The following is a 15,449-nucleotide window of genomic DNA, read 5'->3' on the forward strand; positions in this document are numbered from 1 at the left end:
TACTGTACTGGTACCTCAGGGGCTCTAAAAATGCGACATGGCACCTAAAAACCAAACAAGCAAAGTCTGCATGCCAAGCAGCCCTCCTGCCATTCTGAGCCCTGCCGTGTGTCCAAACAAAAGTTTATGATCACATACGGGATATTGTCGTACTCGGGAGAAATTACTTTTCACATCTTCCTTTATTCCTTGTAAAATTAGAAAATTCTATAGTTTTTTGTTTTTTTTAAAAAGTACATTTTTATCTTCACAGACTAATTCCAATAAATTCAGCAAAAAACCTGTGGGGTCAAAATGCTAACTATACCCATAGAAAAATTCCTTGAGGGTATGTTTTCCAAAATGGGGTCACTTCTGGGGGCTTTCCATTGTTTTGGTCCCCTCCAGTGTGTTGCAAATGCAAAATGGTACCGAAAACCATTCCAGCATTCCAAATGGCGCGCATTCCCTTCTGAGCCCAGCCACATACGGGATATTGCTGTAATCAGGAGAAATTGCTTTACAAATGTTAGGGTGCTTTTTCGCCTTTATTCCTTGTAAAAATGAGAAAATTCTGTTTTTTCAGAAAAATAATACATTTTAATTTTTACTGACCAATTCAAATACATTTAGCAAAAAAAAACGTGGGCCAAAATACTAACTATAGGCTTAGATACATTCCTCGAGGGGTGTCGTTTCCAAAATGGGGTCACTTTTGGGGGATTTCCACTGTTCTGGCACCACAAACCTCTTCAAACCTGACATTGTGCCTAAAACATAATCTGAAAAAAAGGAGGCCCCAAAATCCACTAGGTACAATTTTGCTTCTGAGGCCGGTGCTTCAGTCTATTAGCACGCTGGGGCCACATGTGGGATATTTCCAAAAACTGCAGAATTTGGGCAATAAATACTGAGTTGCGTTTTTCTGGTAAAACTTTTTGTGTTACAGAAAAAAAATATGTTACCCATGAATTCCGGTAAAAAAAAAAATTTAATTTGTAAATTTCACCTCTATTTTGCTTTAATTCCTGTAAAACGCCTGAAGGGTTAAAACACTTTCTGAATACTGTTTTAAATACTTCGAGGGGTGCAGTTTTTAAAATGGGGTGTTTTTATAAGGATTTCAAATATATGGGCCCCCCAAAAGCACCTATATAACTGAACTGGTCCCTGAAAAAATAACCTTTTGAAATTTTCTTGAAAATGTGAGAAATTGCTCCTAAAGTTCTAAGCCTTGTAGCGTCCTAGAAAAATAAAAGGACATTTAAAAAACAATGTAAACATAATGTAGACATATGGGAAATGTTAATTAGTGACTATTTTGGGTAGTATTACTATCTGATTTACAAATAGATACATTAAAATTTTGAAAAATCATAATTTTTGTAGATTTTCTATACATTTTGGTGTTTTTCACAAATAAGCAATGAATTTATCGACCACATTTTTCCACTAACATCAAGTCCAATATGTCACGAGAAAACAATCTCAGAATCGCTTGGATAGGTAAAAGCATTCCAAAGTTATTACCATATAAAGTGACACGTCAGATTGGAAAAAATGGGGTTGGTCCTGAAGGGGTTAAAACCAGTAAACCAAGTAGATACAATAAAACTATAATTTCACTTTTGATAAGTAATTTTAATGTCAAATATGCCTCAGATATGTGAATGGCATGAGCCCTAGGCAAAAATCCTGGCTGCTTAGAGGCAAAACTCCCAGCTCCATATTAGTAGTATAAATCTATACAGAAGGAAACACTGCGTACTATGGGTTTAGAAACACAGCTGTAGATCATCGTGCCAATTCAAACTTATCACCCAATTGGTAGTCAATTTAAATGTATTTGCAGGTGAGATATGGGCATGAATGCTGTACAACAGCTCTGTGCAGCCATTTTCCTTACTAGATTCCATTGTAAGTAGATCTATTTATATAGTGTCATTGTATAAAACCCTGCCTGTTGGAAAAGGACAGAAACACAAGACATACCTAACCCCTATCTACTTCTATACCGGCCAAGTTATAACTTTATACTAAACTGTAATATTTAGAGACAGACAATATGCACATTTTTTCATACCATTGCTTTAATAAATTAAAATATGTACAAAAGTAAAACATTGGTGGCATTTGGTAAATCATTCAAGGAAAGACAGACTGGAAGACTGATATAACTGGATCTTCATGGTTGGTCACTACCAGTACACTCCTGAATTTATCAAACAGCATTAGTAGCTGTGATCGGCGCATGTTTTCATTGTACATGATCTCTTCAAGATGATGTCGACCTCGGAAATAGTGCAATAGCCTAAGAGGAAAGAGAGGTATGAATAAATGTATCATCCATACACTAAATAATTAATTGCCTTGCTTCATATTATCATTGCTCTAGGCTGGTACAGATTTTATGGTCTTAAGTTGTATAGAAGTAATATGTGTAATAACAATACATGAGGATCATTGTCATACAGCATTGACCTGAATTTTTATGGTTATATTGAAGGGATCCATCAGATTACAACATTATCTGACCACATACAAATAAGGACGGTAAACATCGCAATAAATATTATTGTGGGATGACCGTGATTGGAAGGGGAAATAATTATAGGCAATAGCAGGAAAATGGCAATAATTGCTCATGTTCCCATTCTGGCAAGATAGCTCTGTATGTAAATGCACAGCTAAGACTCTGTTCACATCACATTTATAACCTCCATTTAACGTATACAGTAGGAAAAATCCCAGACTTAGGCCCCATGCACACGAACGTAAAAACGCCCGTAATTAAGGCACGTTTTTACGAGCCCGTGGACTTCTATTGGCCACGGGTACCTCCCCGTATGCTTACGGGAAGGTGCCCGTGCCGTTAAAAAATATAGAACATGTCCTATTTCAGGCCGTAATTACGGCACAGGCAGGCCCATAGAAGTCTATGGGGCTCCCGTAATTACGAGTGACTACGTGTGTGCACCCGTAATTACGGGAGCGTTGCTAGGCGACGTCAGTAAATAGTCACTGTCCAGGGTGCTGAAAGAGTTAAACGATCGGCAGTAACTGACTTCCGATCACAATATAGAGCAACCTGTAAAAAAAAAAAAAAAAAAGACGTTCATACTTACCCAGAACTCCCTGCTTCTTCCTCCAGTCCGGCCTCTTGGGATGACGTTTCAGCCCATGTGACCGCTGCAGCCAATCACAGGCTGCAGCGGCCACATGGACTGCCGCGTCATCCAGGGAGGTCGGACTGGATGTCAAGAGAGGGACACGTCACCGAGACAACGGCCGGGTAAGTATGAATTTCTTTTACTTTTTCTGCGGAAAGGGCTGTCCCTTCTCTCTATCCTGCACTGATAGAGAGAAGGGCTGCCGATTACTGCAGTGTAATTTTGCAGCAAAAACATGCCCGTAAATACGGGTGGAATACGGGTGACACCGGACCCGTATTTACGGGCACGGGTGTAATGACGGGGTAGGGAGACAGACAGGTGAGCCCTAATCTACCCGCCACTCAGTCACTGCCTACTTGCAACGACCCGTCCTAGGCGACGGGGTACAACTGGGCGACGGTCCCTACGCTCAGTAAGTGCACGACAGACAAACAGACAAGGGTATACAGAAGCTAGGGAAAAGGGGCAGCTGCCCACGGAGACACCATGAGCAACGAGACTAGTGAACGAGCCGAGTCTAACCAGGAGTGCACGAGGTACAAAACGCTGAGCAGGAGAATGGTCAGTAAGCCAAGGTCAATAACAAGCAGAGGATCAGTAGTTCAAGCAGCAGCAGCGCCAGGAAACAAGCAGAGCAGAATCACAGGCAAAGGAAGAACAGGAAAGGCAGGTATAAATAGACAGTGGGCGGGAGCTAGCTCCATCTGGCCAGGCTGTGATAGGCTCTCCCACTCCTAAGCCTGCCATCCTGAGTGGTGGAAGATGGAGTCAGTCTCACAGACATAGGAGCAGGTGCAGACTGATTACCCACGGGTGTCGACACAGAAGCTGTGTCTGGCAGATCCTTTACAACGGGTCCGTAAATACTGGTGCAATACTGGTCGAATACGTGTTACCAAGGACCCGTATTTCCGCCAGTATTTACGGGAGGACAAAAATACGTTCGTGTGCATGAGGCCTGACTATGTTAAACAATTACCATACAGTGGCATCAGTCAATTGAAGAAAACGCCACGGGGTATACGTTTTTTACTGGGTAATGTTGTATGGAATAGTGTAGTCTACTATGCTATTCCAAACATTTTAGGACACTTGTTTAGTCTATGTCAGGCTGATATAACCCTATGGTCAAGTTTAGAATGTACATCAGGAGTTTTCCCGGCGTACACGCTAAATGTACATCACAAACGTTATGTGAACAGGGACTAGGATAGAAGTTTACATTTATAAACCCAGCCCAAAGCGGGCTACACACAAGATATGGGCATCTCCTTTCGGTTGCTCAGCCAGAAATGGATGTTTTCCTTTATATCTTGCAGGTAGCAATAGGATCCACCAAGAAAACATAGTAATTCTACTTTCCCACCAATAGTGGATGTTCATGTTTTTCTGCTGAAAATACAGTGATGTACTGTATGGGCTTACTGGAATGATTACTTATTCAGGAGTAATGGACAGAATGTCCCCACTGGTCAATAAAAATTGAGAACTAAATATACACATAAACATGTCATTCAACAATCCTTGCTGGACAAAAAACATCAATGCCAGGTGCCAGGTCTATAAAATGTGTATTTGTGACTAGAATATTTAAACCCTACATTTCCGGCTTAAAAAGTCATGACATGATTGGCTAGATGGTATAACTATTTTTAATCCTTATTCTATTATAGAGTTCTGACATCTGCCTAGTGATTGTTGAGTAAGCAGATTTTTGCCGAGTGACAACCCAGGTGAAATGGCAGCCATATTGGTTGTCACCCATTTTTGCAGAAACAGATGTAACTAATTGCGGAATTGAAAGAATGGGGGAACATAAAGACATATTTATTAGTGAATTAGTTTAGTTCTTACAGAAGCACTAAGGTTGCATATTATGAAAGTAATGATTCTAAAAGTTGCCGATAAGCAGAAATACATGTAAGTGTTTCTGGAGAAATGTCTGATAACAGAAAACAGTGGATTCAGCTGCATGGCATATGGAGTTATATTTTGGGTTTTGCGTCCATTTAATTCAGATCTAAACATGCCAGCTCATCAGACAAAAACAAAAAAAAAGTATTATTGATGCTGGTGACCAATGAAGGGCAGCTGCTTTAACCGGATTTGCTGTCATTGGCAATACTCCTATTCTTATTTGCACTAGTTTTAGGATGCGTGCCACTCCCTGTTTCTTCTTCAGCTGCAAATACTCTTGCTACGCTTACAACCGTGCTTCTAGCAGCCAAATCATTGTACTTTCAGAATTGCCGGGTGGAAACATTGTTGTGGGAAAAGTAATATCTGCTTTGCTTTGCATTTCAGATCATCTGCCAACACGCATCCTCTGGGGAAACGGCTTGTTGATATAATAAACACATTTTTCGTTTTATAGGGATTTTCCATAGCCCTAGGCTATAACAGATGTTTAACACAACGGACAGTACATAGTTATATCCTGCAGTTAAATATATACAGAAAGTCAGAGTTTAATCTTCTATAAACCCCCATAAGGAGCAGTTCATTGGTAAAAATAAACCTCATGGTGAAGTCGTTCGTTCGATCAATCCTGGAAGTAAAACAACTCATGGGTTGACTGTAGTTTAGAGTATTTCATGCCACTGATTTCAAGCCCTCTGTCTGGCAATAAATGACGATTACACACGGCTCACACAAAGGCAACTATCACTAGCTAAATTGCCTACTATTTTGGAAAGGGGCTACAACTTTCTAATATAAACATAGTTACACTTTCGGTGGGAAATGGGAGGGGGTGTGGAGGTGCATCTGTGGAAATGTAGGAGAGCACATCCAAGACATCTCATCCAATTTAAAAAAAATAAGGGATTGAAGAATGCAGATTTAGGGCCAAATGTATATTAAAAAGATGCACCCCAGAATCCTCCTTAGGGAATTGATTTTCATGGCCAGAAAGGCAATAGCTCTCAGACGGATAAGGTGAGGGTCTGTCCTCTATTTCAATGGTGTTCATTAGTAAATAAAACTATTCCATGTGAAAAGATAGTTTTTAAAAATAAGAAATGTTCCTAATTGTTTATAAAAGCGTGGGGCCCCATGTGTACGTCGCATCTTACTTTGTACCTTACCAATGTGATTCTAAGTTCTATTAACCATCTTCGAACTGCGAGGTAACTTTTAATATGAGGAAATCATGACTCGTGTGATTTCACGTTTCTTATACGAAATATATGTCATATCTTTATGTGACTCACAAATGTATGTAATAGTAATGGTTTCAGTTTTGTGTTCAATAAAACAAATTTAAAAAAGTAAAAAAAAGTTGCGCCCCATTCTGATTGGTGCCTGTGCGGTAGCAATTATGCAAGTGCAAAAGTCTTACAATGGTATTGCTTCCAATTACAATGAGGGTATGCTGATAATATAGCAGTAAAGCAGAGGGAATTTTCCCGGCCGGAATATGCCAAACCATTTTGCAACAGGCTGTTCTCTGTGCACTTTTTAGACTTGCAGGGAAAAGATAGGGAATTGCCCAGTCATGTATCTTGCTGCTGCTAGGGAAGTTCCAATTATAACATTATATAAAGGAATTACTATATATGTAATTCTCAAATTCTTTTTTTAAATTTATTTTAACAAATGACAAACAAAATCAACACAGGAGGGCGAGTAATAAGGTTTGATGTTCACATTCATACAGTGAAGGAAATAAGTATTTGATCCCTTGCAGATTTTGTATGTTTGCCCACTGTCAAAGACATGAACAGTCTAGAATTTTTAGGCTAGGTTAATTTTACCAGTGAGAGATAGATTATATTAAAAAAAAAACTGAAAATCACATTGTCACAATTATATATATTTATTTGCATTGTGCACAGAGAAATAAGTATTTGATCCCTTTGGCAAACAAGACTTAATACTTGGTGGCAAAACCCTTGTTGGCAAGCACAGCAGTCAGATGTTTTTTGTAGTTGATCATGAGGTTTGCACACATGTTAGATGGAATTTTGGCCCACTCCTCTTTGCAGATCATCTGTAAATCATTAAGATTTCGAGGCTGTCGCTTGGCAACTCGAATCTTCAGCTCCCTCCATAAGTTTTCGATGGGATTAAGGTCTGGAGACTGGCTAGGCCACTCCATGACCTTAATGTGCTTCTTTTTGAGCCACTCCTTTGTTGCCTTGGCTGTATGTTTCGGGTCATTGTCGTGCTGGAAGACCCAGCCACGAGCCATTTTTAATGTCCTGGTGGAGGGAAGGAGGTTGTCACTCAGGATTTGACGGTACATGGCTCCATCCATTCTCCCATTGATGCAGTGAAGTAGTCCTGTGCCCTTAGCAGAGAAACACCCCCAAAACATAATGTTTCCACCTCCATGCTTGACAGTGGGGACGGTGTTCTTTGGGTCATAGGCAGCATTTCTCTTCCTCAAAACACGCCGAGTTCAATTAATGCCAAAGAGCTCAATTTTAGTCTCATCTGACCAAAGCACCTTTTCCCAATCACTCTCAGAATCATCCAGATGTTCATTTGCAAACTTCAGACGGGCCTGTACATGTGCCTTCTTGAGCAGGGGCACCTTGCGGGCACTGCAGGATTTTAATCCATTACGGCATAATGTGTTACCAATGGTTTTCTTGGTGACTGTGGTCCCAGCTGCCTTGAGATCATTAACAAGTTCCCCCCGTGTAGTTTTCGGCTGAGCTCTCACCTTCCTCAGGATCAAGGATACCCCACGAGGTGAGATTTTGCATGGAGCCCCAGATCGATGTCGATTGACAGTCATTTAGTATGTCTTGCATTTTCTTACTATTGCACCAACAGTTGTCTCCTTCTCACCCAGCGTCTTACTTATGGTTTTGTAGGTTTTGTGTAACTGGTCTGGAGGAGGCTGAACTCTTAATGGTTGGTAGGGGATCAAATGCTTATTTCTCTGTGCACAATGCAAATAAATATATATAATTTTGACAATGTGATTTTGAGTTGGTTTTTTTATATAATCTATCTCACACTGGAAAAATTAACCTAGCCTAAAAATTCTAGACTGTTCATGACTTTGACAGTGGGCAAACTTACAAAATCAGCAAGGGATCAAATACTTATTTCCTTCACTGTAAATGTGCCTGGTAACCTCCTGTGCCTCCTGATTTAGGAGAATCAGAAGTCCTGGTAACCGAGCTTCTTTATATATTATGTTAGGCCTCATGCACACGACCGTATTTTTTCCCACCCGTAAATACTGGCGTAAATACGGGTCCGGTGTCACACGTATTCCACCCGTTTTGCACCAGTATTTACGAACCCGTGCCCGTAAATATGGGTCCGGTGTCACCCGTATTCCACCCGTATTTACAGGCACGTTTTTGGCGGCAAAATAGCACTGCACTAATCGGCAGCCCCTTCTCTCTATCAGTGCAGGATAGAGAGAAGGGACAGCCTTTTCTGTAATAAAAGTTAAAGAATTTCATACTTACCGGCCGTTGTCTTGGTGACGCGTCCCTCTCTTCACATCCAGCCCGACATCCCTGGATGACGCGGCAGTCCATGTGACCGCTGCAGCCTGTTATTGACCTGTGATTGGCTGCAGCGGTCACATGGCCTGAAACGTCATCCAGGACGTCGGGCCGGATGTCGAGAGGGACGCGTCACCAAGGCAACGGGCGGGAGACCGGACTGGAGGAAGCAGGAAGTTGTCGGTAAGTATGAACGTCTTTTATTTTTATTTTTTACATGTTTATACTGATCGGTAGTCACTGTCCAGGGTGCTGAAAGAGTTACTGCCGATCAGTTAACTCTTTCAGCTCCATGGACAGTGACTATTTACTGACGTCGCTTAGCAACGCTGCCGTAATGACGGGTGCACACATGTAGCCACCCGTTATTACGAGAGCTCCATAGACTTCTATGGACTGTCCGTGCCGTTATTACGGCCTGAAATAGGACATGTTCTATCTTTTTCAACGGCACGGGCACCTTCCCGTGAGAAAACGGGAAGGCACCCGTCGCCAATAGAAGTCTATGAGCCCGTTATTACGGGTCGTGATTACGACCCGTAATAACGGGAGTTTTTACGGTCGTGTGCATGAGGCCTTAGCCGTATGATCAGAATTTTATGCCTGACTAGATGGCACAAACTCAAAGATGTAATTGTCCACCAGCTGCAATGAAAAATACTTTCCACTTTCTCCAGTACATTTTATCTGACAAACCTGTTTTCATTGATGTTTTTTTTTTCCTGCTCCCAGTACACGTCTTTCCATTAAGGGAGACAGACAACACCCACCAGCAACACAATGCACTCTCACACATTGATGCAAGACAGAACATCAATGCCTTTAGCGTTACACACAGAATTGTTGTTTTAACAGGAGATGTTATCCGCCACCATTATGTTTTTTTCCTTCTGTAATGTAGCTTCTATGAGGAGGAAAGTTCTAGACTGGACCTGGGTAAGGCTGTGGGTGTGGTATATCTAGACTTTTCAAAGGCGCATAAAAGGTTGGTATATAAAATGAAAGTACTGGGACTGGGGGAAAGTATGTGTAATGTGGACGACCAAGGAAATTAAGGAAATGGGCGGATTGCGGTACCAAGAAAGGTTATCAGTTTAGAAAAAAAAACATGGCTTAGGCTGGATTAACACGAGGTCATTACATCCGTAATTGACGGAACGTATTTCGGCCGCAAGTCCTGGACCGAACTCAGTGCAGGGAGCCGGGCTCCTAGCATCATACTTATGTACGATGATAGGAGTCCCTGCCTCGCTGCCGGACAACTGTCCCGTACTGTAATCATGTTTTCAGTACGGGACAGTTGTCCGGCAGCGAGGCAGGGACTCCTAGTATCCGGCTCCCTGCACGGTGTTCGGTCCAGGACTTGCGGCCGAAATACGTCCATAAATTACGAACGTAATGACCTCGTGTGAATCCAGCCTTAGGGTTGATCTAATTATAATGTACAAATATATAACTGGACAGTACAGAGATCATTCTAGTGATCTTTTCACACCTAGGCTTGTAAAAAGGACAAGGGGGCATCCTCTACATCTAGAAGAAATAAGGTTTCACCATCATCACAGACAGGGATTCTTCACTGTGGATATGTGATAAGTTCTTCATGGAAAAACCCCTATAAATGCCGCGGTCGCTATTGAACGCGGCATTTAACTAGTTAAAGGGGTTTGCCATAAAACACATGTATCCCCTATCCACAGGATAGGGGATACATGTGTGATCGCTGGGGGACCCCCAGTGATAAGAAAAGCGGGGGACCGAAAGTCACCCGGAGTGCTACATGAGAAGCTTGGACTTGCGGGTTCTGTATCCGGCTTATTTGTTCGGCAGCTCCATAGAAATCAATGGAGAGCAGCTCACGCATGTGCAGAAGAATCCCATTCATCTCTATGGAGCTGCCGGACTCAGAACCCGGAAGTCCAAGCTTATCATGTAGCATTCTGGGTGACTTTCGGTCCTCTGTTCTCCTTATCGCTGGGTGGTCCCAGCGGTCGGACCCCCAGCGATCGCACATGTATCCCCTATCCTGTGGATACATGTGTTTTATGGCACAACCCCTTTAAACGGACAGGAACAGTGCAATCGCTGTTCCTGGCCGTTAGAGTAGCGTGTCAGCTGTAAAAAAACAGCTGACACCTGCAGTGTATTGAGCCGGCATGTCATGGGTCAGAAAGGGGTTTAGTAATGAAGCGGTCAGGGAGACCGGCGCCACCGGATCCCTTGACTGCAAACTATAAGGCCCTGTTCACACAGTGTGTTTTTACACGTTTTTTGATGCGGAAACCGTGGCAAAAATCGCCCGAAATTGCCTGCCACTGATTTCAATGGAAGGTGGAGGCGTTTCTTTTCCTGTGAGCAGGAAATAACGCTTGTGGGAAAAAGAAGCGACATGTCCTATATTGAGGCATTTTCCGCATTAAAAAACCGCATTGAAATCAATGGGAGACGGAAGAAAAGGCCGCACACGGCCGGGGCGTTTTTGGACGCATTTGAAGGGGTATTCCCATCTTGATAAATTTACCTATAAAGCTTAACAACATTAAATTAGGTATTTTTGTAAATACCTTCTTTTTTTGAAATGCTGTACTTTGTGATATATCCTGGCTCGATGTTACTGATAGCCCCTCTTTGTTTATTGCTCGTTGCCTAGGGATCCGGCCACCGCTGCTTTCGCTGTTCTACCTCTTTATTTTGCAGTGAGGATGGCCGGGAACGTGCATGCACAGTAGCTCCCTGCTCGACCACCTCTCTTCAGTTCTAGTCAAATATATAGCATGGCCCCCAGGCATGCGCAGTAGCCCTGGAGCCGTCCTGTATTCGGCACATAAGTAAAGGCCAGCCGAGTTAGCGGAGCCCTTATCAGAACTGGTATGTAACATTGTCCGTTACATACTTATGCTACACAGCAGTATGGACTGGCCGCTGTCCTTGGTATAAGCTGCGCATAAATCAGCTGTATGAGACAGCGTCCTGCTCGGTCTCCTATGCTCCCATCTGCTGTAAGGAAGCCAGCCCTGTATAAGTGCGGGCTTCTGTACTGCCGACAGGAGCACAGGAGGCAGAGCAGGACGCTATCTCATACAGTTGATTTATGTGCAGCTTACACCACGGACCCTACAGCCAGGGGCTCCTCCAGGACAGGAATTTCCAGCCAGAGTGTTGGAAACTATACTCCTAGAAGGAGTCCCAATGGAGTTAGATACAGAGGTGTGTGTGTATGTATGTATGTATGTATGTATGTATGTATGTATGTATGTATGTATGTATGTATGTATGTGTGTGTGTGTGTGTGTGTGTGTGTGTGTGTGTGTGTGTGTGTGTGTGTGTGTGTGTGTAGCAAAAATGACATCTAACAACGTCGGGATCACGCACTAACAGAGCAGAGCGGCTTGATTGACATCAAGCTGGGCACGCTCCCTTTTAGAACATATAACCAGCACTAGCTGCATTATCTAGTTGAGAAAAAAGGAAGTTAGGAAATGAATATTCTTTTTTTTTTTTTTTTTTTTTAAAGCAATATGTTTATATTTGTATTTATGTTTAGGATGTATTAAAAAAATAATTTAAAAAAATTACTCTACTTGGGAATAACTCTTTAATGGCAAAAACCACTCACGTTTTTTTTTTTTTCCTTTGCCTGATGAAGAGGTAAAAAAAAAGGCGAAAAAGGCCTGTGTTGCAAAACTACTTAAAAAAAACTGGAGCTGACTTTTACAGGCAGAATTTTCTGCCTGCAAAAAGCTCTGTATGATTAGGGCCTAAGACGCAGGGACTTTTTAAGCAAGATTTATTCTTGCTAAAAACTGCGTCTTATAGTCTGAAAAACACAGTACTTGTTTTTGCATCGCCGCATCTTTTTTATTTTTCCATCGATGTAACCATATGTCGGCTTGTTTTTTTGAGGGACAAGGTGTAGTATTCATTGGTAATATTTTGGGGTACATGGGACATATTAACTTTTATTAAAAATTTTATGGGGGGAATGAGAAAGAAAATAATTTTGCAGGCTTTTTTTTGGTTACGCTGTTCACCCGGCGGTCTAAATAATATGTTTAATTGTTCGACTTGTTACGATCATAGCATTACCATATATGTACCACTTTTCTGGTTTTATTTTATTTTTACTGTAATTTTATACCAAAGCATTATTGCCTGTCAGAGTAAAACTGACAGGCAATCTATTAGGCCATGCCTCTGGCAGTTGCTGAAGGCAGACCTGGGAGGCTTTGTTAGGCCCCCGTCTGGCATGGAAACCCATAGCGCCCTGCAATCTCATCACAGGTGTGCCGATGGGGTGCCAGAGCGAGTTCCCTTCCTGTGTCAAACACATTGGCAGCGACATCTAATGGGTTAAACTGCCGGAATCAGAGAGCGCCTTGATTCCGGCAGGAGCCTGGTTGTGTACAACAGCCATGCTCCTGCCGCTGAGCTTGTAGGTACAGTGGCAAAACCCACGAGATCAGAGCGACGGATAGATCGGTCTCTATGCGGAAACTAGCTTCTGCTTCGAACAGATATATCCATCCTTCGTCATTGAGGGGTTAATGTAATAAATGACAATAAGTGACACCTAGTGTCATAGATAAGTATGATGCTAGGAGCCCGGCTCCCTGTACTGTGCTCGGGCCGGGACATACGGCCAACATGTGGACTGTATATCACAGACCGAACACGGTCGTGTGCATAGGGCCTTAATGTGTGTGAAACAGTCCCCATTTCAGAGAGAAGCTGAGCTAATTTTAAAGACTTGAGGCTCTAGAACCACTCGGTCTTAATGAGCGTAATGATCTGCCTGTTTTTAACATAGTGGAATATTGCTGTTCATAACCTGCAAATGAGCTTTGTTCAAGCTATACATTACTGTGGGGACTCTATCCTGCTTAACCCCTTAAGGACCAGGCGTATTTTGGCCTTAATTACCAAGCATTATTTTCAGTTTTTTCCTCCCCACCCTCCAAGAACCTGCCTGCATGCCGTTTGCCAATGAGCGCCGCAGGCAAAAAACGCTGCGAAAAACTCTCTCTGCCTCCTATTGATGTCATTGAGATGTCAGAGATGGAAACCCATGAAGAAAGGGCATGTCTTCTCTTTCCCGCGAGCAGCTTTTTCCGCTTGCATGCGATCAATGGGAGGCGATTGCGGCCTGTTTTTTGCCACGGTTTCCGACGCGATTTACGCAGCAAAAACCGTGGCAAAAAACTCTGTGTGAACAGGGCCTTAACATTAAAAAATAAAAATATGAAAAGGAATTAAAAAAAACAAAAAAAAACAACAGCTATTCCAGCATAGTTTTTTGGGTTTCAAATTGACGGCGTTCACTGTGCGGTGTAAAGAACATGTTCATTTTTTTTTTAATCCTAATACGGAGCTTTACAATGTGGTCTTCTGATCGCAGATATGCTTTGGTATACTTAGTATACAAAAGCATTATTGCCTGTCTGTGTAAAACTTACAAGCAATCTATTAAGCCATGCCTCTGGCACCACCTAATAGGCATATAGCCGGGGCAGGCCTTGGCTGTTATGGTAACTCGTCGTAGGTCGGTGATTGCGGGCCGCCAATCTGTGACAGAGGGAGCTCCCTTCCTCTGTCAAACCACTTAAATGCCGGGGCCGGTATTTAGGGGTTGAACGACAGGGATTGGAGGTTTCTGTGCCCGCACAATCACGTACATGCATGGCGGAATGCGCGAATCGTTGCCTTTCTTCGCTGTGCATGTACGTGATTCTGCTCCAAGGGGTTCATGAATGATATGTTAATTCTGTTACTTTGTGTGAATTGTTTGCTTCATTAAAGTTCAATACATTTGTATAAAAGGGAGAGTGTTCTGGAAAACCTTAGGGCCTTCACAAAGCCTGGAAAATACGCAAAAGGGCCCACTTTCTGTGACCCTTCATTGAATTAAAGGGGTTGTCCAGGAAAAAAATTTTTCTAAAAAGTGTCCCCCAGCCTTTATTTGCCTTCCCTAATACCCCCTATTAAACTTCTAACCAGTTTCTGTTTGATTTCCATCATCACTGCTGCTTTTTCTGTTTGTTTACATCCCTTGCTGTTTGTTTACATCCCTTGCTGTTTGTTTACATCCCTTACTGGCTGTTTCCTGTCTTGTAACCCACCATACCCATGATCCCCGGCTGCATCTGAGGAGACAGTTGCATCCTTCCCCTTCCTCCAAAGCACCTCAGCTATTTGCATACTGCCACGCCCCTCTATGGTCACATGTCCTTCCCTGCTCTAATTACAAATTACAGGCAGACGGCTCCCTCCCTGCACACTGTCTGAGGCCGGATTTACACGAGCGTGTGCCTTTTGCTTGCGCAAAAAACGCGTCGTTTTGTGCGCGCAAAAGGTACATAACAGCTCCGTGTCAGCCCCGTATGATGCGCGGCTGCGTGATTTTCGCGCAGCCGCCATCATTATGACCCTGTTTATATGTTTGTAAACAGAAAAGCATGTGGTGCTTTTCTGTTTTCATTCATACTTTTTACTGCTGTGGCGCGAATCACGCACGTACCACGGAAGTGCTTCCGTGTGATTTTCACGCACCCATTGACTTCAATGGGTGCGTGATGCGCGAACAACGCACAAATATAGGACATGTCGTGAGTTTTACGCAGCGGACACACGCTGCATGAAACTCACGGACAGTCTGCACGGCCCCATAGACTAATATAGGTCCGTGTGAGGCGCGTGAAAATCACGAGCGTTGCACGGACGTATTACACGTTCGTCTAAATAAGCCCTTACACAGTAATAATAATTATTATCCTTTGTGCCTCCATCTATCCCTGATCTAAGTACAGGCACCCATCTCCATCCCCCGCCC

General features: G+C 42.7%; 1 protein-coding gene across 5 annotated transcripts in view; it reads right to left on the reverse strand.

Annotated features, from left to right (window-relative positions):
• Positions 1 to 2,051: 2,051 nt before the first annotated feature.
• The window catches only part of NPRL3 (NPR3 like, GATOR1 complex subunit), a 202,910-nt gene continuing 189,512 nt past the window's right edge, over positions 2,052 to 15,449 (reverse strand). For 4 of the 5 annotated variants that reach the window (XM_075830052.1, XM_075830053.1, XM_075830051.1 and 1 more), the window contains one exon: positions 2,052 to 2,290. In XM_075830052.1, coding sequence (XP_075686167.1) covers positions 2,125 to 2,290 — 166 coding nt within the window. In that variant the 3' untranslated portion in view covers positions 2,052 to 2,124. The remainder of the gene's footprint in view (positions 2,291 to 15,449) is intronic. The other variant, XM_075830055.1, reaches the window with a different exon arrangement.

Source organism: Rhinoderma darwinii, chromosome 6, assembly GCF_050947455.1.
Source record: "Rhinoderma darwinii isolate aRhiDar2 chromosome 6, aRhiDar2.hap1, whole genome shotgun sequence".
Taxonomy (NCBI): Eukaryota; Metazoa; Chordata; class Amphibia; order Anura; family Rhinodermatidae; genus Rhinoderma; species Rhinoderma darwinii.